Source organism: Chlorocebus sabaeus, chromosome 2 (genome assembly GCF_047675955.1).
Source record: "Chlorocebus sabaeus isolate Y175 chromosome 2, mChlSab1.0.hap1, whole genome shotgun sequence".
Lineage (NCBI taxonomy): Eukaryota > Metazoa > Chordata > Mammalia > Primates > Cercopithecidae > Chlorocebus > Chlorocebus sabaeus.
The window spans coordinates 29491820-29517553 of NC_132905.1; the positions used below are offsets into that span (position 1 = coordinate 29491820).

Sequence of the window (25734 nt, forward strand, 5' to 3'; positions counted from 1 at the left end):
TAGTTACATTGTATTTAATACTTGTTCAAGGGTTCTTTTCTTCTAACTTTGCCTAGTTTGCAGAGGAATCCAGAGGAAAAGCAAATGCCTTTAGAAGCACAGGTGATCAGTATGTCCTAATATGAGCTGTGATGATTAACAACCAAAAAAATCACAAGAAATAAAAAGGATTCAAATGAATCTCTGGTTCATCAAATCACATTTCACTTTTGTCAAGTACTTTATTCTCCAATAGCTTTTCCTTACATAACAGTATGAGATATACTGAACCAATGATTGCATGTAATCTCTTCAAAATTACCTTCTCTGAATTATTAGTCTGAATTGGAATCAACTGGATCTAAAATCATTTTAGATGCTAGACATCTACAAAGAGTTTGGTGGTTACAGGTATTCTGCTAGTCCCTGGAGAGAAAAAGATAAGTAAAATACGATCCTTGACTTCAAGAAACTCAGAGTATAGTTTGAGAGAAAGAAACATTAAATAAAATGTGAAGGCAGTGTAAAATATGCAAGGGTAGGTCAGTGGTGGCCAAAAATAAGTTATCGCCTCTTATTGAATGGGTCAAGGAGGGTATCACAGAAGTGGAGATTTCTCATCTGGGTTCTGAGATGAGAGGAGTTCACCAATCAAACCAGTCGGAACAAATGCATTTCAGGAAGAGGGAGTAGCATAAACAAACCATGTAGTAGAATAGCTTATGGGGGAAACTGTAAGTGGTTTGCTATAGTTGAAGTATACGGTGTATGTTGGAAACCAGAGAGAAATGAACGTGAGGTAATTAAGCAGGAGCCAAATTATAGAAAACTTTGTATTTCATTCTGTGAACTTCCCTTTATGCTACAATGGGAAGTGATGGAAGCATTTTAAACACAGGAGAAATGGGATCTGCTTTATATTTTTAAAATATTACTCTATGATCTCAACCATGGGAGAGAGAAAAAAAGAAAAACAAATATGAGAAAAGACTAGAAGAAAACTGCCAAAGAGTGAACAGTGCTTGTCTCTGGATGGCAGAATATTATTGTTTCATCTTATAGCAGAATGTAGTTCACTGTTATTTCAATTTCAGACATATGAACAGTCATCACTTCAATATTTTAATTCAAACAAGGAATAGTGACCATGTTTAGGTCCATCCTTAGCATTCACAATTTTGTTTACTGAAAAAGTGACTATCCTGTAAATCTAGAGAGTACTATGATACACCCTGCAGAAAAATTAAGTCAACAAGTATTAAGCTATGTCAGCTCACAGAAGACCTAGTTTCCGCATCTGACAATCTCGACCTCTGGGAAGATCAGCGAATTAGCCACTTTAGACATTTCATTGATTTTGAAATAACCAACTCTGAGTCTAAATGAAGTTTTAATATGTTTTACATTCAACTTTGCGGTAAAGGAAACATCAGTTTCATTATACCCTCCTTCCAAAGTCACCTCAAATTCAAGTACAATAGAAGAAAAATCATGCATTTACAATGCAAATGAGGCTTTAATTCACCTACCCAGCCATTCTGAACAGATTGGTGGCCCAAAGCCCCTGCTCTATAGAAAGTCTGGAGTCATCACCACCTTGCAAGGGCACAGACAATAAATGATAGAATCAGAGGCATGCAAAGCTTTGGTCAAAATGGTTTGTATCAATGAAATGAACAAAGCAATGACTGGCACAAAGTTCAATCACTATTACATTTATAACACATACAAAGTTATATGTAGAAAGACTGCCAAAAGCACTGCATTAAGCAAAAACTGTTACTACATAAAACCCATCTGTAAACTGAGAATATTAATAGCAACAACCTCATAAGGTTGTTGTAAAAAATTTTTAAAAATCATACACACAAAATGTTTAGAAGGTCATCTGGCACATAGCGAGCACTCAAAAATTTATAGTATCATTATCATTATTACTCTATCTCATAACTTGCTTCTTTTCAACAACTCCAACCTATAAATCCTAAAGATGTTCTTACTTATGTCAAAGAATATTTACTCAATACTGTAATTGAAACTTAATAATTATTAGAATGTTTTGAGAGAAAAGATTAATAACACTTATTTACCTCTTCGTATCTGTCAAAAACTGCTCCTTCTTGCAAAAAGGAAGGAACTTCCTTCTGCCAGTTAAATTCATAAGGTTTGGCCATGATTATATTCAAGACCTAAAAATGAAAAGAGTAGCTCATTAGTACATAAAATGGAAAAACAATTGAGGATGGTTAATCACTTTGCATTTCTGTGTTTACAGAAGCTTTTCTTCAAATATGTGGAATACAGTTTTTTCTTCTTCCCTTTGTCTGACCTCCAACTTGCTTTCTTTTCTCTAAACCTGGAGATATCATAATCAAGAAATACCAGAGGTGATCATTTGGGAAGTTTCCATTCTCTCCAAATCCTACAAAAAAACAAGATGTGCATATATATATATATATATAAATCTGAAGGCACCAGATAAAATAAGGAAACCATAGACCAAAATCAATACATAAGAGAGGTCTGCTGTAAATAGCTAAGGGCACTATGGGCTTGAAGGTGAACATATGGGCAGGAGGAGCCCACAGGGTATAAGTTGCAGAATCACATAGGCATAGCCAGAATTTTTTTATAGCTCTTGGTCCTCTCTTTAGCCCTCTCTTAGGCTCTCTTTCCCCTACCCCGTTGTTCCTCACCTCTTGGGCCACGCGGAGAACAAGAGAACGTCTGGTTTTGAGACAGCCAGCTCATAGGGCGTCCCTGAAGAAATTCCAACCAGCCTGCCCACTGAGGTAGGGCCTCGGGATGTTCACAATGTTTGTAGCAGAGAGGAGCCTGGCCTCTCTTCCTTCTGTGTGGAACTTGGAATTCCAATGGCCGGGCAGGAAGCCCTCTAGCAGGGATTCTGGGCTTGTAAGAGTCCCTGTTGCCACCTTTTCTCCCTTTTTAACCCAATTAAACCCTGTCTTACTCATCATTTAAATTGTCTGTGAGCTTGAATTTTCATGGCCGTGGGACAAAGAACCCCATTTTCAGCTGAACTAAGGAAAAGTCCTGCAACAGTTTTATCATAGACAGTGAGTAGGACATTTAAAGAGAAGCTAGGCACTGTTCAGGGTGGCTCCCTGCAACTAGGAAGAACTCAGCATTCCTTTTACCCATCCTTGTTGGCAACATGGTACGTATGTGATAACTACAACCCAAACATCTTGCATGAGCATACAACAAAGAGTCACCAAATAGTTAAGCAATGCAAAGAACATGGAAGAACACCAAACACAGCAAGTAAAACTTACACCCAAGGAAAGACAGTGACCAGGAAAAACACGACCTGACTTCAGCATACTGATTTTTTCAGAGGGAAGACAGAGTATATTCTGTTCCTAAAATATAATTAACTACAGATACTAGAAATTTGAAACAAGATTGTTGAAATAATAGATGAGGTGAATTGTAAGGAAAACTCAGATGAAGTGTTGAGCCAAGGAATTCTTAAAAATGCAACACCAGGCCGGGCGTGGTGGCTCATGCCTATAAACCCAGCACTTTGGGAGGCCGAGTGGGGTGGATTACCTGAGGTCAGGAGTTCAAGACCAGCCTGGCCAACATGGCAAAACCCTGTCTCTACTAAAAAAGTACAAAAATTAGCTGGGCGTGATGGTGGGCACCTGTAATCCCAGCTACTCGGGAGGCTGAGGCAGGGAGAATTGCTTGAACCCAGGAGGCGGAGGTTGCAGTGAACAAAGATGGCATCACTGTACCCCAGCCTGGGTGTCAGAGCGAGACTCCATCTCCAAAAAAGAATAAATTTTTTTAAAAAAAGCAACACCAAAAGAAATAGCATGCATGAGAGATATAGAAAATAGAAAGGAAAGGTTTAACAACCTTATATGGAGACAACGGAGGGATGGAAATAAAGCAACAGTAGAAGAACGTTTCTGAAACCTGAATATTTGAGTCCTCAGAGTGAAAAAATCCACTCATTCCATGTAGTATAAATGGGGGGAAAAGATATACACCCCCAAATATACCTCATGGTGACATTGAAGACACAAAATATGCAGAAATTACGAAATCTCTCAAAGATGCAGGAAGAGAAAAGATAATCTAGAGGTAAAATGACAATAAGACTGCTATCAGATATATCATCCACAACACTAAATGCAGTAAGACAGTTTTAAAGTTCTGAGGAAAATAATTTTGGATTTAAAATTCTGTGTTCAATACTGTTTCAACTTTTAGGAGAAATATGTAGTTATTTACAGACTTGTATTTAATCAGAAAGATTTAGCGATCTACCCTGAAAAATTTAATGCATTATATACTCTGTCAGGGGAAAATAAATATAGAGAAAGCGATATGGGAAATAATGTTAAGAAAAATAAAGTAAAAAGAAACAATAGGCTTACTCTTAAGTCTTATTGTACTATGCCAAAAAAGTAGAAAAGAAAAAATAAATTTAAAAATTAGCCAACCCAAATCCTAGATTATATCAATATATGAGTTGTGGCCAGTGAGGTGGTTGGAGGAACGAAGTTTGAGACAAAGGGAAGAAAAACCATCTTGGGAGGGGAACAGAGATACTAAAAACTCTAGACATTAGTAGGAAAATAGGAGTTTAAATATGGGTGCTATGAATTTAAGAGTTATCCTATAGAAAATTAAAATTAAAAAATATAACTTCCAAGTGATTAGCAGGGGAGAAATAGCAAAAGAAACTTGAGTCTCTTTTAAAAAGTAAGCAGATAAAGAATGGAGAGAAGACAGGAACATATTATAAGTAGAAAACACAAAATAAAATGACACATCGCTAAGCACAGTAAATAAGAATTGGTTAAATTCACTTATAAAAGAGGTTTTCAGATTAGGTAAAATTATGGTTGTTTACAGAAATATTTTGAAAACTATCTAGGAAGTTTGAAAATGCAGGGATGAAAGAAGATACCATGGCACATGCTAAGGAAAAAAGAAAATAGGTATAACAATAATATGAGACAAAACAGACTTCAAGAGAAAAAGCAGACACAGTAATAATACATCATATTAACTGCCATTAATATTTAAGCATGTGACCACACAGCATCAAAACATTTGAAAATTGACAAAGTATAAGGAGAAATTAGCAAAGTCACAAACAGGAGACAATGATTCTCAGAAATTAACAGAAGACGACGACGACAAAGAAGTAAGACTCTTGAAGATCTGAATATCATACTTAATAATTTAGTACAAACAACTTAAATAACTCAAGGTAACATAATTTAAATAACAGTACTTAATGAGCTTTATTCTCTCTCTTAATATATTTATTCTCTCTATTATTTTTTTTCTTTCCCTCCTTTGCACCCTGGCTACCCACACACATGTGACAATCGCAAAATCTGATCACGATTAGGCCTTAGAGGAAATTTCAGCATTTTTCAACAGGCAGAAAATATGGTGGTCATTCTCATTGACAACAACAAGGAAATGTATAAATTAATGACAGAGAGTGTACAACATCTTTATACATGGAAATTAAACATTCATGCCCACACACACACACATACACCCCTAAATCATTCTTGAGTTAAGCAGAAATTATAAACTTTTTAGAAAGAAAAGATGAGAGCATTACAAACCAAAACCTAGATATGTAACATGTCCCCCCCCAAAAAAAAATTAGTAAAACAATGATGAGTAAAAGCAAAAGTTAATTGTTTTCTGTTGGATATATATTTGGCAAGTACTGAGAGCAAGAGTGAGAGACATAGAGAGCGGGAGATTTAGGTGGGGGCAGAAGGGAGGATGAGGAGGAGGAGGTGGCTGCAGCACAAACTCACAACATTTACAATGAAAAGTGGGATATAATTAAAGAAGGCGAATGTGAGCATTCTAAGAGAATACTGTGTATAACTTTAATCAGAATATTTTAAAAGCTAAATAAAGTATATATCTTTCAAAGTTAAAATACATTTGGCTTAAACGTAAAACTAAAAATGGAATTTTAGTTTTTTGAGGAACTAAATGATCCAGCAATCCCATTTCTGGGTATTTACTGGAAAGATTTGAAATCAGTAGGTCAAAGAGATATCTGCACTCCCATGTTCAATGCAGCATTACTCACAATATCCAAGTTATGGAATCAGCCCAAGTATGCAACAACAAATGAATGCACAGAGAAAATGTGGTGTATTATACACAGTGAATTCAGCCTTAAAAAAGGGAAGAAATTCTGTCATTTGTGACAACATGGATGGAACAGGAGAACATTATACTAAGTGAAATAAGCCAGATACAGAAAGACAAACATACATGTGCTCACTTACACGTGGAATATATAACAGTTGAACTCATAAAAGCAGAGAGTAGAACTGTGGTGACCAAAGGCTGAGGGTAAGGGGAACGTGGAGATGATAATCAAAGGATACAAAGCCTTCTATCAGTTACACAGAAGAAATAAGTTTGACTTTGAAACCTTTTGCATAGCTTGGTGAATACGGCATGTATGTACACACATACACAGCTTCTACCCAAGGAGCTTAGAAACAAGCTTCCAAGGTAGATGATGTGCATCCATGCCTTCTATGCTGTAAAACAGATCTGCAGAGAAAAATAGACCCACAGACCCCTCCTCTTAATAACCAACTACAGAGAGCTAAGTGCTAGCTTGAAAAATAGATTAAAAAACAACATGGTGGCCACCCCAGTTTGCCAGGCTGTGAAGAATGGTAGGCAAAACATCTCTTTCTGCAGGATTGTATGTGTTCTACGATTGTCTCACTCCTGACAACCATCCCTTTTAATTTGTCCCTTTGGTTTCATTTTAAATCAACAAGAGGCTTATGGATACAAAAAGTTTATATCAAAAATAAAAACAAACAAACAAACAAAAGCTGTTTATGGTTTGCATCATCTTTCATTGGTTTAACTCTGGTCCTCCCAGCATCAACATAAGTACCCCGTGTATGATGTTTCGCTACTATTCTTAACTAGTAAAATATTCATCTCTACCTTGGGTACTAATTTCATCACAATAGTCTCATTACATGAAGAACTTTGAGGGTGAAGGAGGCTGAAGGAAGGAGGAGGGTAATTTTGACCTTAATCTCTTCTGCAGTGGAGGTGAAAGTTCATTTCATTGTTTGTTCCTTCAGAGCACTGGGGTTCAGAACAAGGTAAGTGGTACTCTGGCAAAATGATGCTAGAGTATCCTGAATGTTCTCAATTTTAAACTAGTGGCTGTGGTCAAGGCTGTTCTTTGTGCTATCTGTGGAAAACTTCCCAGGGCCTGGCATCAGGGACACTAGCTGGCTTATTTTACATACATGGCACAATGATGACCTACAGACTAGAAAATGTTGACCCAGCCAATCGTGTTTGACAACAGTTTGATCCAGATAATTGATTTTAAAATGGGAACAAATGAAGGTATACGTTATAGTCCCAGTGACTGCAGAGAATATTAAAGGGACAGTTACTTCTTTTTAAAAGAGGGGAGGAACTGGCCACCTTATAACTACACTGTTATTGCAATTCTCTCAAATCCCTACCCACAGCCAACTGGTTTAAAAAAAAAAGGCTTTGATTGTACCATGCCAAAAGTTCCTCTTCTCGAATTCTCTAGCTTGCCTTCCAAGGCCTCATTTACAAGATATTTCAAGGTTTGTCTCCTCCACCTCCTAGAATGGCATCACCTCACCATCCAGTGCCCACAGGAAAGGATCCACCTTCTCCTTGAGGAACACGGGACGTGAAAGAGAATTTACATTGTCAAAGAGTAGACAGCCCGAAACCTCTTGCAGTGTAAACACATTGAGCAGTTACTGGAAGGAAGCCCGAAAGCTTTTAAATAGTTGCATTGTTTCTAAATCCTCGTGCAACTGAATCGGATTAGCTATTGCACTGGGGCAGAGGAAAAACTCTCTGGACTGCAGAGACTTTGGAAGCTGGGGACAAGAAAGAAGGGGAGTCCTAGAAGGTCTTGTTCCAGAACAAGTGGCAAAAGCTCCTTCTAAAGACGACAATGAGAAACTGGCAGAGTTAGGAGGAACACAAGGGGGCTGAGGCGGGCTGTCGAGGGGCCAAATATTGAAGTAGGACATGTGTATTACCCACAAAGATGGCCTTCCATCCATTTGGTTGGGGTGAACCAAGGAAGAGATTTGGTTTTCTTAGCCTACTTGGTTTTCTTAACCTACTCTGTCCTGAGTCTTTAAACCTGCTGTCTTGTCTTCCTTGCTAGACCTATAAGGTGGTCTTCAGGAATTACCAGACCACCTATCTCAGATGTGCTGGATCAACTGTAGAGTCAGCGCTGCTCACCCTCCCTCACCACCACCTCCACCCTAGACCAGTTTAGGTCAATACTTCCACAAGGAATTTTTTGTCTCTGGACATGTGCCTCATGTTCTGGTATAGAGTGAACAGAGGGCAGTATGTAAAACCAGGTATATCTAAGGTACCTGGGTATGGTAGGCTGAATAAATGGCCTCCAAAAGATACCTACCTCCTAATTGCTGCAACTTGTAAATATTACCTTACAGGGCAAAAAGGGACTTAGCATATGAGACTAAGTGAAAGATCTTGAGATGGGGAGATTATTCTGCATCATCCAAGTGGACCCTAAATGTCCTTATAAAAGGGAAGCAGGGGAAGTTTTGACACAAGCAGAAGAGGAGGAGGCAATGTGACTATGGAGGCAGAGATTGGAGTGATGTAGCCACAGTTCAGAAGAGTTGGCAGCCACCAGAAGGTGAAATAGGCCAGGAATGGGTTCTTCCCCACAACCTGGAGGAAATGTGCCCCTGAAAATACCTTGATGTCAGACTTCTGGCCTCTAGAGCTGTGACAGCATAAATTTCTGTTACTTTCAGCCACTAGTTTGTGCTAATTTTTTATAGTAGCCCAGAAAATGCATATATTGGGCCCCCTGAAGCTGAACATCTTTCTTAAAAGAACTAAAAAGGTGATAGATAAATTTGGAATGTAGTAGAGACTGCTCTGATTTGAAGGGAATGGTCATTCAACATATGTATGTTCAAATGAATCATCAGAGGAAGACAGAAAGAAAAGTACAAAATAAACTTCATCTAGAAATGAATTCAGATCATTCTTGTCCTTCTGTTTCAAAGCCCCTTTGAGGACTAATGACATTACTTCTGCATACTTTTCCCCGGGTTCCAAATGTCTTGTAACAAATTTGCATCTTAGCAATAAATACAAACTTCAAATCCTGCAGCTCCCCAGAAGCCAAACAAGGTATTCTTCACTTTTTATTCCTATTTGTGAAAAAATGAATTCATCTGAAAAAGCATTTGCTTCTACTTGATAATATATAGCTTTCAAGTGAATAAATGCACCATGACTCAGTTATAAATTTTATCAAGTGTAACTTTTAACTTCAACCTTACGACAAAAAAATTTTCCAGAACAAATTAATCCCTTCCCCATCCAACCATACAAATCCCATTAAACCAAATAACCCATGACCTTAAATGACCTCATGATGGCACAACCAAGGTTGTTTTCCAGAACATAGATAGTTGAGATAAATTTCCACTGACCAAAAGTAAATTAGCTGAATCTATCACGAGTATTTCAGTGCCTTGCTCTTCAATCTTCAAATAAGATATCCTTATATTTCTAAAAACAGATCAACAAGCTGTCATCAGATCATCCAGGGCTTTTAAATAAATGGCTTTACCTCAAGTAAGAATCTAATTTGACATTAATATATTGTATCATCAGTGATAACTTTCCCCATTTGCAAAAATACCTCCATTTTTATTAAGCCATTAAATAACCTTTTCAAAAATATACAAAGAGTACAGGATGAAAAATATGATAATATGCAATGCTGTTGAGGGATGGGGTGAAGGCATTCTTGTCTATCTGGTGAAAAAGAATTTTGTAATACATTTCTATAGCCTTGAAATATCCATACTCTCTTATCTAATAATTCTACCAGTAGGATGTATCATATGTAAATGTGTACAAAATCTATGTACAAGAACACTGTTGTGCTGTTTATGGTAGAAAAATATTGGTCTTATATAAACACCACTAAGCAATTGATTAAATACACTCTAGTACTTAAATACTGTACCCGTTAAAAATAATACTTTAAAGGAATAGTTATTTGCTTAACAATAGTAAATTTAGGAGAGTTTCTAAAAATACTCACAACTCTTGTGAAGCAAAGACAAATGCTCTCAACATACAGTTAAGAAAATAAACAACCACAGGCTATAAAATTGCATGAGAGTCTGATCCAAATTTTTATGTTATATATTATATACATATTGCTTACAAATGCACACTATTTTACAATGCGAAAGACTAGCAAGACATATCAAAACAAACAGTAGTTTCATCTAGCTGATGCAATTTTCTTTTCTTTAATACTTTCCTGTATTTTAAAATATTCATAGTGACTATAATTTTTATATTCCAGAAAAAATAGTTTCTAAAGCAAATGGAGGATACAATTTTAAAACTTGTTTCTTTTCATATAAATTAGTCTTAATGTCTATGTTTTCTAGCAGAAATCTTGGCAAGAACAAATAACAGGAAGAGATAAATACATAAAGCTGTAAAACGCTGTCCTTCCCTTTCAGAATTTAAAACCTTCACTGTACAATGGGAGCCTTCACACATCCCAGTTATGACTGATCCTTATTCATTACTTAATAAGGAGTTACTTAATATACTGACTGGAATGAATGTTAACTGAAACCTCTGCAATACTTATATTTGGGAAAAAACTGATTGTGATGGTACTGGAATTAGTCTTTAATGAATTCTGGGCTATAATAAATCTATGGCCTTTGCTATGATTTATCTATTGTAAAGCATCACATGATTAAAAACAATTTCCTGGAGTGTATTAAAAAACAACACAAATTGCATAGGAATAAAATACAAACAGAAAGCAAGCATTCACTATTTGTCCCTGCCTCTCGTACTTTAATATTAAGCATAATTGAGGGGCAAGTATAACTTCCTTAAAATTTAATAATTAAAAATAGATGAATAAAAACATTAAAGTGTATTGCCTTTATACATTTATTAGGTGACATTTGTTATCATGCTACAGGTTCCATTATATCAAGATTTTACAAAACATGTCTAAAATATGCTTAGTTACCTGGGGTAGAGTTCCAGGTTTATAAATGTATTAGGTGACGTTTGTGATCATGTTATAGGTTTCAATCTATCAGGATTTTACAAGACATGTCTAAAATATGCTTAGTTGCCTGGAGTATTTAGATATCCAGCTTAATTTAAATATAATGAATAACTGTCAATATATTCTAGGGAAGAAAAAATAATATCTTTCCTCATTCATCACAAAGTTCATGGCTGAGACCCTCTACAACAAAAGACAGATTAACAAGACAGACATACAAATTTATTTAATGTAAGTTTTACGTGACAAAGGAGCCTTCAGAAACAAAGACAGAAACAGAGATAACTCTATAGTTCTATGTTTAGTTTTGATAAAGAATGGATAGTCATATAGAAGCACGATTAGACAAAAGTGGTTATGATATAATGGTCATGAACTGGGGGGAACTAAGAAGTCTCTTTAGATTCTTCTTGGCATCTTTGTGTTATCATTTCTTTCCTCCAGGTATAAAGTGGGATACCTGTCACATGAAGGTGTCTCAGGAGAGAAGGTCAGAGATTGACCTTCCAGCTTCTGCAGTTTTCTCAATTTCCTTTAGCTCAAAATACTCAGTATGTCAATGTGCCATGTTTTCAGGTATTGTGTTCTGAGCCCTGGCAATTTAATTCAATCTGCAATAATCAGTTTTCAAAGAAATTAGAATACAATGAAGGAAGTACAACAGCTTCCTAAGAGAAGAACTGAGTTGTTTCAAAAGATTGCTTGGATGTGGGTTGTTTGCCTGTTGCAATTCCCTTGGAAATGACACCTGAGTTCCTATGCCAGTCCTTCAAAATCCTCTAGAACACGTCAGGGAGCTGAAATTGTATTAAAAGTACATAGTTGTCCATGAGTAAGGTTTTCCAGCCTGATAATCCCTTGCCATTCACCTTTAGATTGGTGCAGGCCAGGCTCAAGCTAGGGAGCAATAATAGTACAGGAGGGCTCAGTGGCAGAAGTGGAACCTATCTACACGTGATGTCCTCTGAGGGGTCATGTTCTTAAGTGCATGGTAAGTCCACCCCTGGCTTAACAATATTTTGATCTTTCAGAAACAGAAGACAGTTTGTATATTAATCTTTTTAAAATTTCAATAGGTTTCTGGAGAACAGGTGGTGTTTGGTTACAGGAATAAGTTCTTTAGTGGTGATTACTGAGATTTTGTGCACCCATCACCCAAGCAGTATACACTGTACCCAATGTATAATCTTTTATCCCTCACCCCACTCTCACCCTTTCCCTTGAGTCCCCAAAGTCCACCATATTATTGTTATCCCTTTGCATCTTCATAGCTTGGCTCCCACTTATGAGTGAGAACATGTGTACATACATATTAATCATTTTTATAGTAGTGAATTATAGAAGTGACTGCTAGAAAGAAATTTGATAGCATGCAAGATATATCAACCTTTAGAAAAAAAAAAAAAATATATATATATATAGTGTTTGTGGTGGGGGGATACAGAAGCCTGAGGAAAGGAATGTATAATCTAACCGGGTTTCTCTCTTTCATAAATAATAAATCCATTTTAATAGAATTTGGTTTTGACATATCATAAACACGCTCCAGAGTAAAAGTCATCTTCTTTCTTATCTTTTATGCCTCTGAAATAAAGTACTTCTGTTCTTACTAAGGGGCAGCAAAGAGCAAAGGGTATTTTATTGCTACTGAGAATTTAACATAAACAGAGTTAACATCATCAGCCCTAAAGAATATAAAAGTTCTGAGAAATAAGAGGATTAGGCCATCCTGGGATACTTGTAAATGAAAGACTGTAGAGTAAGGGTTTTTTTCCCTCTCTCAGAAGTAGAACTTGTCACTGTTTTCAAGGACAGAACTAACAGAATACATGGTAGATGTCTATACTTTACCATGCAGAAAAGCAACAACTTCTCCCTTAGTAGGAGGTGGTAGCCATATGCAACAATTTTCAGGGATAATTCAGCCCTTTTTGCTCTAACAGTAGTAGTTCTGAGAAGGTCTGGGAAAATAGAAAACAAAAGGGCAACATGCACAAAATAAGTACAGTTTCAGGTAGAGGTCACAGATTATTCCATACTGGTCTCTCCTGGATCTTTCAAGGTGTTCTTAACCCAGGGCTCCCTAGTCACAGAGGACCCCTGTCTTTAAAAAGTCCTGGGGTTTCAGAGTGGGGACCATGAGATTGGAGGCTTAGGTAGACCTCTTCCTCAGCTTAAGTTTCTTTTTTGCAGGAATACTCTTTGAGTTATTTCTGTTTAGCCAAGATGGGAACTCAGGCTGGGAGCATAGGGGAAAGACTAGAGAATCTTTAGGTCCCTGGATTTGCCTTAGATTATTGGTTCTTAAAGTATGGTACCCTGACAACAAACATCACTTGGGACTTCTTAGAAATGCAAAATCTCAAGCCCCATCCAGACCTAAATCAGAAACTCTGTGGGTGGAGTCCAGGAAACCATGGGGTATCCAGCTAGCCAGGTGATTCCAATGTAAGCTAAAGTTTGAGAAAACAGCCTTAGATCAAGTCTCCAGCAAAAAAGGAAAAAAGGGGAAAGAGGAAAATGGTCTTTAAATCTTTATCCAGCCCAGCCCAATTTACCAGGAAAAAGAGGCTGGCTAAGTATTTGGAACTAAAGCTTGGGTAAGTAAGAAAGACAGACCATTCGTCTAGAATGCATACTTTTCTCAGGAAGTCCATGGGAAACTGAGCTTATGGAGATTCTGAAGGCCAGTACTTGCTTTCCATCCAAGACCAAGAGTAGATACTGAGGGCTTGAAGTAAATGAATAATTTTCTCAACCATTTTTTTTTCAAGCCTTATCCTTAAGAGTTAAGTAAGAAGAAACCAGTTAAGAATGACAAGCAACTTGAGGAAAGTAAATAAAGGGTGACTGAGTCATAACTAAACACTCAGCCAACACAACATCCCTTTAATCTGCAATGCAGACTTCGCAGCCACTTAAATAACTTCAAGCAGTTACCTCTTTTGGCCCAAACCGTTATGCTCCGTGTTAACTACAAGCTATGAATGCTAATATTTCTCCTAAGAACTCAGGGGAAAAAAATTGGGTAAGAGTCACCCAGCAAATTCCTTTAAGTTTAAGGAACTGCAACTGACAAATGACCTGAAGAGAAAGATTATGTTAAAACACAAGGATTCCAGAAGAAATGTGCTCTCTGCTGTACTGGAAAGCAGCATCTTGCCTCACCGCCTTTCCCTTTACATTCTCCTCTCTGGATTCATCGGAATTGATTCCTTGCCCGCAGTACTGAGCATTTTGCACATTTCTCTTTTCTTCTCATTTACTAACTTACTGGTTATTTACTCCCCTAAACTTACTGGTTATTATTTAGAGAAACTGGATCAGGCACTACTCTGTATTTTCACTTAAGCACCTCGTACTTCCCCTCTTTGAAAAACTCACCGCCCTACATGGTAAACAGCTATTTGTTTATCTGTATCATCACTATATGATGACTTCTGTGAAGGCTGGAGCCTTTTTTGCTACTATAGTGTCCAGTATACAGCAGTAAACAATGAATGAATGAAAGAATGAATGTATGAATATCTTATTATGTGGAGGAGCTCCCAACCAATCCCCAAAACAAATCAAGGCAGAAAGGACAATGGACTCTTCTCTTATACAAACACACACTTTATCTTTCCTTCCCTCCCTCCCTCCCTCCCTCCCTCCCTCCCTCCCTTCCTTCCTTCCTTCCTTCCTTCCTTCCTTCCTTCCTTCCTTCCTTCCTTCCTTCCTCTCTTTATCTCTTTCTCACAGAGTCTCTCTCTGTCACCCAGGCTGGAGTGCAGTGACTTCTTTCCTTCCTTCCCTCCCCCACTTCCTTCCTTCCTTCCTTCCTTCCTTCCTTCCTTCCTTCCTTCCTTCCTTCCTTTCTCTCTTTATCTCTTTCTCACAGAGTCTCTCTCTGTCACCCAGGCTAGAGTGCAGTGACTTCTTTCCTTCCTTCCTTCTTTTCCTTCCTTCCTTCCTTCCTTCCTTCCTTCCTTCCTTCCTTCCTTCCTTCCTTCCCTCCCTCCCTCCCTCCTTCCTTCCTTTCTTCCTTCCTTCTTCTTTCCCTTTCCTCTTTCCTTTCCATTCTGTTCCATTCCATTCTTTCCTTTATTTCCTTATTTTTGTCTGTGTCTCTATCTCTCTCTCTGTCTCTCTCTCTCTCTTTTTCTTTCTTTCTTGAGTCTCACTCCGTCACCCAGGGTGGAGTGCAGTGGCATGATCTGGGTTCACTGCAACCTCTGCTTCCCGGGTTCAAGTGAGTCTCCTGCCTCAGCCTCCTGAGTAGCTAGGATTACAGGTGTGCACCACCACACCCGGCTAATTTTTGAGTTTTTAGTAGAGACAGGGTTTCGCCATGTTGGTCAGGCTTGTCTCAAACTCCTGGCCTCAGGTGATCTGCCTGCCTTGGCCTCCCAAACTGCTGAGATTACAGGAGTGAGCCACTGCGCCCAGCCCAAATGCACACTTTAGTACCATTTCTGCGTATACCTGCTTCTCTCTCCAGTATCTTGAAATGCTGTTCACAATGTTTTGTTCTCAACTCACACCCTGCTGCCTGCCTGCTGCAGGCTAAAATCAGGCCTGTAGAACGACTTACCATTCTTTACTAAGTTTGACAGCCTCAGTTGTGCCTATAAATAATTTCTAGAATAAACATCCCAACCACACCTCTACGGCCTGAACCTCTGATCTCCTTAGACCCTCTGACCACTGTCCCTTAGTAAGGGCTATTCAGATTGGCACCTAGGTCCTCACTGGTGGGGCTTGACCCTGGACATGTCCTCTTGAGGTGTGTGGTGTTCTTATCCCTAGAGACTGTCTCTTTAGAGGACACCTCTGAGCAGCTTATAAGGTCCTCCTGTCTCTTATGCCCAGCCCTCTGTACTTTGCCCTTCATTTGCCCTTGAACTGCCTGCCACAATTATTAGGCAAAACATCACCAACATGAATCATATATGTCAAGAGGGAAAGCTCTTTTTAGAAGCCTGATTTTGCCTTAATTATTGGACTATTTCAAAGGAAGATTTTTATTTTATCTTCACTTGAATAAGCTCTCTGAAGGTTGCCTCAGGCGTGAGTATGGAGTAAGCCTGAGGATTGTAAAATGAGACTTCACAAAAATGGGCAAAGTGCTCTGGAAAGCAGCAGGCACAAATTCAAGGACTCAAGGCATTCCTTATTTTAAAACTATTTTCTGATTAAAATAAACACACACATAACGAGCTCTTCAATTTAATCAAAATTCCTTGTATTTAAAAATTCTCCAAGCTACTTTTATAAATAGGTCTTTGCTATTATTATACAGGAGTCATAAGAAGAGGATAAAGCCTAAGACCATGCATATTAGAACTGAGCCCAGACCATAGAAGGAGAAAATAAAACATTCCTCCTCAAGTTTTCAAGCTTAAGGATATCCGAAATCAACAGTCTTCATATGTTCATACACACAGGGGTACTGCCCCATGACCTGAAAGGAACCTTTAGTCAAAAAAAATGTCACCTACATAAATCTCAAATCTCACACAAGGTCATTTATCTCCTTATGTGTCCAAAATTGTTCCACCTGAAGTCCAAAAGCTTAAAGTAAGTACAGAGATGGAACTAATAAAATAAAGATAGTGAGAAAAAAAAATTACATGGAATTCGAGGTTTGGGGAGGTTGATTTAATTTTTTTATACATGCACATTATTTTCAAAATCTCTAAACCTTTCTTCCTCTTTTCTGTTTTATACACAAAAATACATCCAGTCTGAAAGGAAAAGGAAACAAAATCCTTAATCAATCTCAGTTAGCTTATGTTAAAAGTGTTACCTTTTCAGACCCCTCCTACTCAGGTTTGGCATTATTAACTAACTACTACTTCAAATAATGGGAAATCTACTGTGCAAATTGGTTTATGTAAGTGAGGCTGCACATTAAAACTAGGTGTAAATATTAGATGCTGTCTTTGGCTTTGTCTGATAGACCAGCAGGGAGAGTGGAGTTGGAATTGAGTCTATTTCATTCACATCAGAAATACCAGCAATAACATTCACACGACTTGAAATAAATCTAATGTGACATTGGAAAAGTGAATTAGAAAGATACAAAGTTTATGGTTTTATAAGTAATTTGACCATCTTTAAAATGAGTCTGCATTTGATTATATATTACACTGTTTCCACAATTAATACTAAGTTAATATGAGCTATATAGCATGCTGGAATGGAAACAGAAGGGCAATCGGAGATGAAAGACCTGCATTCCAGCCCCAGCTCTGTCCCAACTAGGTGTGTGATCTTGAGGAAGACCCTTAACCCTTTGAGCCTTAGTATCCTTGTCTGTAAAATACAGAGGCTGAAACAGTAATTTATCTGATGCTTTCTTAGCTTATATTAGTTTGATCTCTGTGATGCCAAAAAAACATTAGTTTGATTAAACATTATTTGAGCTCCTGTGACATATAAATGTTATTTAAGAACCATATATATCCTCTCTGAAATATACTTCCAAAAATGAAAAAATGAATGCCACATTCAGATGGGCCAAGTAATATTTAAAACAATGCATTACTATTGTGTATTAAAGAGTAACTGACAGAGTAATGACATAGTGGCATTTCTAGAACAACTCTTCAGTATCAAAGCACACTTTCAAGATGCCAAATCCTTGCCCAGTTCTTGTAAGGTCAACAGTCTTCAAATAATTGTCCCTTTCATAAGATGGGTGCTTTTATTGGATTATTTTAAAACATGTTTGCTGCCATTGCTTATATAGAAACTGAAAAACATCCCTCACTCTAACAAGGCCCAGAGGCAATAAGAAGGATATCAAAGGTCAGAGAGTTGGATGTGAAGCAATTCCCAAGAGTTCACATGGTGTTTTATTTTAGCAAATTTCTTTACCTTCTAATTCAAACCACATCCGCAGGCAGGGAAAGAGAGAGAAAATGGAGCTTCTTTAACTAAATTCCCTGCCCCTTGTTAGACAAATCCTTGCTTTTCCCAAGTGTCAGTACTAACAAACAGTTACAAAATTGCTTTGGTCCTTGTGTCTGCAATCAATTTGTTTTGTTGTTGTTGTTGTTGTTTGTTTGTTTTTTTCTGAAGGGATAAAGTTTGATCCAGCATATTCTAAAATGCTACAAGACTTCCAGCAAGTTTCAAAGACACATCAGAAAGAACTCAATGGCCTGTCCTGGAGATCAGGAGGATGACATTCTCATTAGGCAAGAGATGCTGGACTTTCTGCAGTAATGAGAAATGAAAGTCACCACTCTGCTCTAAAAGCTTCTGCTAGGGGCTATTTACCACTGACGTGACACACTTCTAGAAGCTCTCACAATAAAGGCACTCAGCATCCATTTACTTTTTCACCATTTACCAACTATTTTTACATATTCTCTTGAAGTTAGAAATCTTAACACAACTGGAAAAACGTGGAAAGTAAAGCTCAGAAAGCTTAGAATCCCTCAATTATAGTAGAAGTATTAATAGAATTTAACAAATCTTTTGACCGAACACCCTCATTGTCTGACCTTGGTTCTCATGACGAAAGTTCCTTAATTTCAAGTAAAAAACACTCTAAAGATATGGCCTCCAACCAAAATGAGGGAAACTCATCCTTTCCTGGGACTGTATTTAAGCTGCTTTAATAAGGGGTAGTTAAATCAAAAATAAGGATTGCTTCAATAAAAGACATGCCCACATTACTATCAGTATCCAATTTCTCACTTTGAAACGACCTGAGGACAGAGATCCTGGTAACCTCAGCATCAACATCAGTAAATATTTTATATTATCCAAAAAAAAAGAAAAAAACTAAAAATTTCAAGTTTATTTTTTAAATTCCCTTATAAAATCATTATTCACTTTAGATAGATCACTGTGTCTTTAAATCCTGGCTTTGTTTGTAGAGTGTTCCAAATATGATTGAGAAAACTTAGTTTTATAAAAACGTCACAGTCTAGCCACTTAGGCCATGCCATTAATTGGTCTACAATGCTATTTTGGGAATTTTTGTAGGGATTATTTTAATAAAATCAATGTTGCTGCCTATATTTAATACTGGTGAAATCACAAGTATGATTAAGCCACTGCATATATATTTTGATTTCTATTCTGCCCTATTTGAAACCAACCCCTAAGGTAAAACAGGAAAAGAGATAAGATTCAAGTGTGACAATTGCACGAATAATAAGTTAAATTGAGTTTTGTGGACAAAATAGCTACTGTCACTAAATTAATTATTGTGCTCTGAAGTTTTTCAGAGAAGAAAGCTTATAATCAAGGTATATTTTGGCCATCTATGTTACACCTTCCCGTGACCAATTTTTGTGAAAAAAGGAGAAAAGACTTTGCTGGATACCCTCATTTCCTAACTGTCAACTCACTGTAAATGTCTTACAATATGGAATCTAGCATATATATTCTGTTCAAAATATGCCTTTTTGAGTAGCTGAACCTTTTGGTCTTCAAGCTCAATGTTCTTATGTTGGTCCTGATCTTTCTTAACCTTTCTAGAATGTAACTCCCACCTTCGGCCTGATCCTCTTTCCACATGTGGCCATCCCTCCAACTCCTCTGTCCTTTATCCTCTTTGGCTCTCAGTATTCTCCCTCCCAGGGCAATCCTATGGTACTGCTCTTCTCCTCACCCTTCCAAAACTCCACTCTCTGGTTTTCAGCAGCCTCCTAAGATATCTCTACCAGTGCTCCCTCCAGTATTGCAGATGTCCAAATATGTCCTGAGCTGGACTCACTGCTACGAAAGGACTGCTTTGAAGAATGAGCCATATTATCAAGATCGATGTAAAAGTGAGCAATGCAAAGATCGTAGAAGTTAAAAAAAAAAAAAAAAAACTACAGGACAAAGGAAAAAGGCCTTTTTATGTGAAAAACATCTGAACTTTTGGTGAACTCCAACCTTAACAGGCTAATGGTGAAGAGGTACTTGTTGAAACCTTAACGCAGTGTTAGGAAGGTCACTGATCAAGGGCTATAACAATATTAATGAACTTTCAGATCCTAACATTGCTTAGAGTATTTTGTACATTTCTGTGCCACAATTTTAAGAACCATATCAACAAAATACCAGAATGTTGAAGAATATGAAAGTTATAACATTTAAGCAACAGTTCATAAAAGACAATCCTAGGGATTTCAGACTTAATCTGAGCTCTTCCTGTAATAGAGTGGGAACAGAGGCCAAGAAACCTTAGGTGAGCTGGGCAAGGAGCCACAATCCTGCTGGTGGAACTGCAACAGAACCACATCCTTGAACTGCCAGTCCAAAACCCAATCTCACTGGTGCAGAGCGAAAACATGCCTTTGAAAAATTGTGTCTGTTCTTTAGTTTAAAAATATGGAAATTACTGTTGTTTGCCTTAAGGGAAAGAAAAACATAAGAGATCAGAAGAAATGAGATATAAGATTAAGCCATGAAATGCAGATAAATCATGCATACTCTCTTTCAAGAAAGTTCCCATCTCTTCTGCAGTTTATATCACAAAGTAATTTTATTAAGGTTTTATGGAAAGGTCACTATTGCATTTCTGTAATATTAAAATCTATCTTAGCACACAGAAATCCCTCATGAGCCTGAAATATTAGTTCAAGACTAAGTTTATTAAGGTTTTGGCATGACTCGATATTAACTTTCTCCAAATATTACAACCATTTTCAAATCAGATAAGCAGTGGGATATAAAACTGTGGCTCATAAAAATAAAATCAGGAAAATGGAATCATTGCTTATTAGTTCTTAGAGATTAATTTTATACTTTAAAATTGTGAGGGAGCTTATCAAAACAGTTCATTCTGTATTGGTACTTTCATTTCACAAAAGAATCAGACAGAAACATGGTTAAGTTCTTTGTAGCATATATCAAAGTAAACTGATATTTTAAGACAAATTCAGTTCAAGTACCAGTAATAACTTTAGTTATCTTCATAATCCCTTCTGTTTCCTAATACTTTCATCCATGAGTTGAGTGATGATTAAACAGAGAAATGCCTGGTATGTCAGTGCTTGAGTCAGCTGGGTCTGATACCTTAGGTTTTCTAACTCATATATTCCAGAAAAGGTATAAAGTTTATCTGACAGAATCAGATAGCAGACACCTGTTACTTGGCAATGTGTGAATTTATTGTCATGATTTTTTTTTTAAATAAAATGTTCACTGTTAACAAACATGCTGAAAAATTATGATGCTCCCTGGTGAGGAAAAAACAAACAAAAAAAACCACTACCTGAAATTCACAGAGCATCCACTATCTCAAAAGATCATGCCTAAATATGGTATTCTTTGACTCACCGATTAGAGACCTGGCAAGAGATTGAAGAAGTTGTTTGGCTCACAGCCAGGTGTCCAGGAAGGTGACCATGGAAATCTTTCTGGTTATTTGACCATACAGATCCTAGGGGATGGAAAGTCTACATAAAGATACAGATGGCTCTTCAAAATTCCCTCCTACCAGATCTCAGGTCTCTTTCCTTCGTTTAGTTCTCTGTAGACTTCAGCAGTTGATTAGAATCCTCTATCCATGAAGTCATGACTCAGAATGAGCTCACTGGCATGATCTTAAAATACTGTGAATCCCACTGTATGTTGTGGTTATGTTTGAACCTAGATGTAGTACCTCAAGATACATTCTTAGTTCTCTGCAGAGTACTATGTCACATTCTCAAGCTTAAGTAATTGGCCACACAACTGGCATTTTCTCTCTTGGCCTCATGGAATAAAACACTGGTCCTGAGACAAAAGGCTTTAGGTCTGAAGAAATAGACGTAAACACTGAAGCAAAACCAGAAGCCAGAGAGCCTTCCCTAATTATTACCTTCCAAACCTAAATCTGTCTCTTCCACTATACCCATAACCACCTCCTCATATGATAAATACATACTTTGGCAAAACTTTTACAAAGAAGTATGTAGGTTTATGGGTGGAGATATATCCCAAATGTGTTAATTATATTTTAGCCTATTCGATTGTTGATAAACTACCTAATTATAGGCATCTATGTCCAAGAATTTAAAAGTAGATGGAAAAAACCCTAAAACTCCTAAACTCCAGGCTAATTTTAAATACCCACCAACACACACACTTACACAAGATATCTTACATTTTCATGAGACACATGAATTCCTTTTAATGGCAAAGTGCATTCCATGTGAAAAGAACCAATTTTAAGACCTGTATCAACCAATAACTGAAGCCGAAAGAGAATCTCACAAACTATATTTCAAGGAGTTTCCCCATCTGAAAACAGACATGCCTATAATGTCACTTTGCAGGAGGCTCCCAAGATAAAAGAGATGATGCCTACACATTTATGGCATTGTTCTATTTCACAACAGACATGGGCACTATTTTCACTGCTGTATAGCATTCTAACTCCTGCAAGTAAACACTGGCATTGACCCTGGTCTGGCTGTTCACTTGCTACCTGGAGCCATATTTACTCTGGTCTTTAGTGTACCAGACAGTAGAATGTTCCATCAAGCTTTTCTAGGATCTAAAACATCTTTTTTGCTTATTTTGTTTATGGCCCCAAAGCATGCATTTGTTGATCATGTATTTTCAAAATTTTCTCCAGCAGAACTGTTTACCGGGTCACACAGAGTAACAAATATATCCTCTGTAATGTTTATTTACTTTCCTGAGAAAGAAGAACCTCAGAAAGCTGTTCTATAATGCAGTAATAAATAAGCATGTACTCAAGCATATCAATTTATTATAAAAAAGGGCCCCTAAGTGGGTTTCTAGATTTCCTATGAATTCTAGTATGAGAACTATACTATGCTAAAAAGAACTTAGTAAGTCAGGCTTTATTTAGTAAATCAGGCTTTATTTACTAAAGGCCACAGAAAGTAAAAATGATAATTCAATTTTTTCTTTGACTAAACAATGCATACCACAGCCCAGTATTAGTCACATGAAACCAATAAGTTGGCTCTAATCAACTTATCTTGAAAATAAACAAATGTGTTCATAACAAAGCTGGTTTGCCCTGGTTAAAATAATGCCATTATAAACTGACTATAATTACATTTTTAAAATGCTAAAAATTTCTAAATTGTTTATATTTATTACAATATGTTACTTTTGTAACAAATTTTTAAAAAATATTCCTAGCACACTTACACAGAAAGTTCCTTGTTTTTTGACGGTTTTCTTTGCAGAAAATAAGTTTGTAAAAATAACATATCTTTATGCAGGATGTTTTATCATGCTGAAAGTGAATGTTCTCCCCTCCCTTCAGCATCCTCCCATTTATAGTCCTGTAACATCAAGGCCATTGTAACTTAAATAACTGCTTTTTCATTTATAACATACAATCGGTTGGGTTTTATTGAAACAACTTAAGCAGAGCTCTAGACCTGGTTTAACAACTAATCTTTTTGAGAACCTAAATTATAATAAAGTACTACATAAATATGGAACATGTTTTTTAAAGGATTATATCTGGTAAAATGGCAAGAATTACCAGCAAAGGCTATATAGTCTATTTATCTTTGATCTATTTATCTATTTCCTGTGGAAGAAGGTATTTCTATACATGTCATAGATACTGATGATTAGCAAACAGAGTCAATCTTGGAAGTAGATTTTTCACAGGGTGGAACAAGGTGAGAAATTCATTTAATGTTGGAGGAGAGGGACAAAAAAGATCATACATTTCCCTCTCCTCCGTCTCTTTCTTCAAAGCCATATAATTCTCCATATCTTTGGTTCTTTACCCTTTCTTCATAGGGCTCCTCATCTCCCTTGGAATACAAGCCAATCTATACAATACGCTGTATAAGACCTTATATAATCTAGCCTTATATCTCTCTTCATTCATCTCCTATTCCTTTCCCATGCTCACTTGACTCTAGCCACACGGACTTCCTCCTGTACCTCATAGAGGCCACTTGGAATTCTGCCTCAGGGCCTTTGCGGATACCATTACCTCAGTTTAGACCATTCTTCCCTAAATATCGGCATGGCTTACTGCCTAAACGCCACCATATCTAAGATGCTTTTCCTGGCCACTCAGAGCAAAATGGCATCTCACCACCACCAGGATCTTTCTTCTTATCTCCTAGATGTTTCTACGTAACACACATCAACAATTTGATCTCTGATCCTTTATATATCTTGTTTGTGTTTTCCTCTACCAGAGTAGTGGCTTATATATTTTGTTTTCTGCTGTGTTTCTGTCACATAAATATATGGTACACATAGTGGGTGCTCAATATAGACTTGTATAGAATGAATGAATGTGTCCCTCTTCTGACTTTTCTCAATGAAGGAATTAACAGAGGAATCCATACATGACAGTGGCCTTAAGTGTTGGTGACTCAGGGATAGAAAACAATTAAATGGAACATTAAAAAGTATAATAGAAAGGGAATAAACTAGGACATTAGGGTTAAATATAGCCTCCTTTTTCTTTATCAAGGGATGATTTATTATTTCACTGTGTCCCTGCTAGGCTAGATACTACGTAGAATTCAATAGTGGATAAGACACAGACTCTAGCCTAACAAACTCAAATCCAGCAGAGTAGGTAGACTATTCAACATAAGCAAAAAAATATTAAAGGAATTTAGAACCAGGAGAGATGACCCCTGCCCAGGAGAGAAAAGGGTGGAAAGGCCTCCTGGAGAAAGCTTCTGAGCTAGGCCATAAAGGATAAGAATCCTTATGTGAAATGCAACATGTAATGTTGAGACTATAAATGATCAGCAGCTAGACATCATCTTGCTTCTGAAACCTTAAAGTACTTCATAAAACCATCCCCCAAACACCACCTATTAGATCAGCCTTCAGTCACATAAGGGTTGAAGATGGAAATTCATGGTGTCTTTGAATATGGCTAACTTTGAAAGGCCTCAGGGGATTTTGTTAAGGGAAAATAAGTGAGACAGAACTCTGTCATGTGAGACAAATGTAATACATAATTGCATACAGGGCTTTATTTACTTACCATCCTCCTTTGCATGCAGCCTCAGTTGGGGGCAGGGGTAGAAAGAGGAGCAGGTATATGACTAGTTCAGACCAATGGCTTCTGCCTGAAGATGAAGTGTGTCCCTTCTCGGGGGATATATTTACTGCTCCTTCTCCAGGCATGGTAGACCATTGCCAAGCATGACCTGAAAGTATTTCCCTCCCTTGATCACACTCCTTTGTAATATGACTACACAGCTTCTCCCATCAAGATATGAAGACTGCTGTTCCACATGGATATTGAATATGAGTTTTAGACATGCGACTTGCTTTGAAACAAATCAGAGGCATGAAAAGTACTTGTACGTTGGGGTTTTCCTTCTTGTTCTCTTTGAAACCCTGAGATTATCGTGTTTAAAAGGTTAAGAAAACCTATTGGAAGATGAGAGGCCACATAGAGAGAAGTCTCAGTCAATCCAGTCATCCCGGCTAAGGCCCCAGATATGTGAGTGAGGCTATCCTAGGTTATTCAACCTGAGCCAAGCCAGCCATGGCCAGAAAAACCACCCAACAAATGCAGAGAAACAGAGAATTGTGAGAAATAACACATGTTTTAAAAAAATTCTACAAAATTTGAGGGTGGTTTGTTACACAACAAAAGCTAACCTATATACCTGCTAAAATAGGTTGAATCGGAT

The 25734-nt window shown here is 37.3% G+C and overlaps 1 protein-coding gene across 10 annotated transcripts in view; it reads right to left on the reverse strand.

Annotated features, from left to right (window-relative positions):
- PLCB4 (phospholipase C beta 4) overlaps positions 1 to 25734 on the reverse strand; it is a 408833-nt gene that overhangs the window by 171956 nt on the left and 211143 nt on the right. For all 10 annotated transcript variants that reach the window (XM_037990701.2, XM_037990697.2, XM_037990700.2 and 7 more), the window contains one exon: positions 2070 to 2168. In XM_037990701.2, coding sequence (XP_037846629.1) covers positions 2070 to 2153 — 84 coding nt within the window. In that variant the 5' untranslated portion in view covers positions 2154 to 2168. The remainder of the gene's footprint in view (positions 1 to 2069; positions 2169 to 25734) is intronic.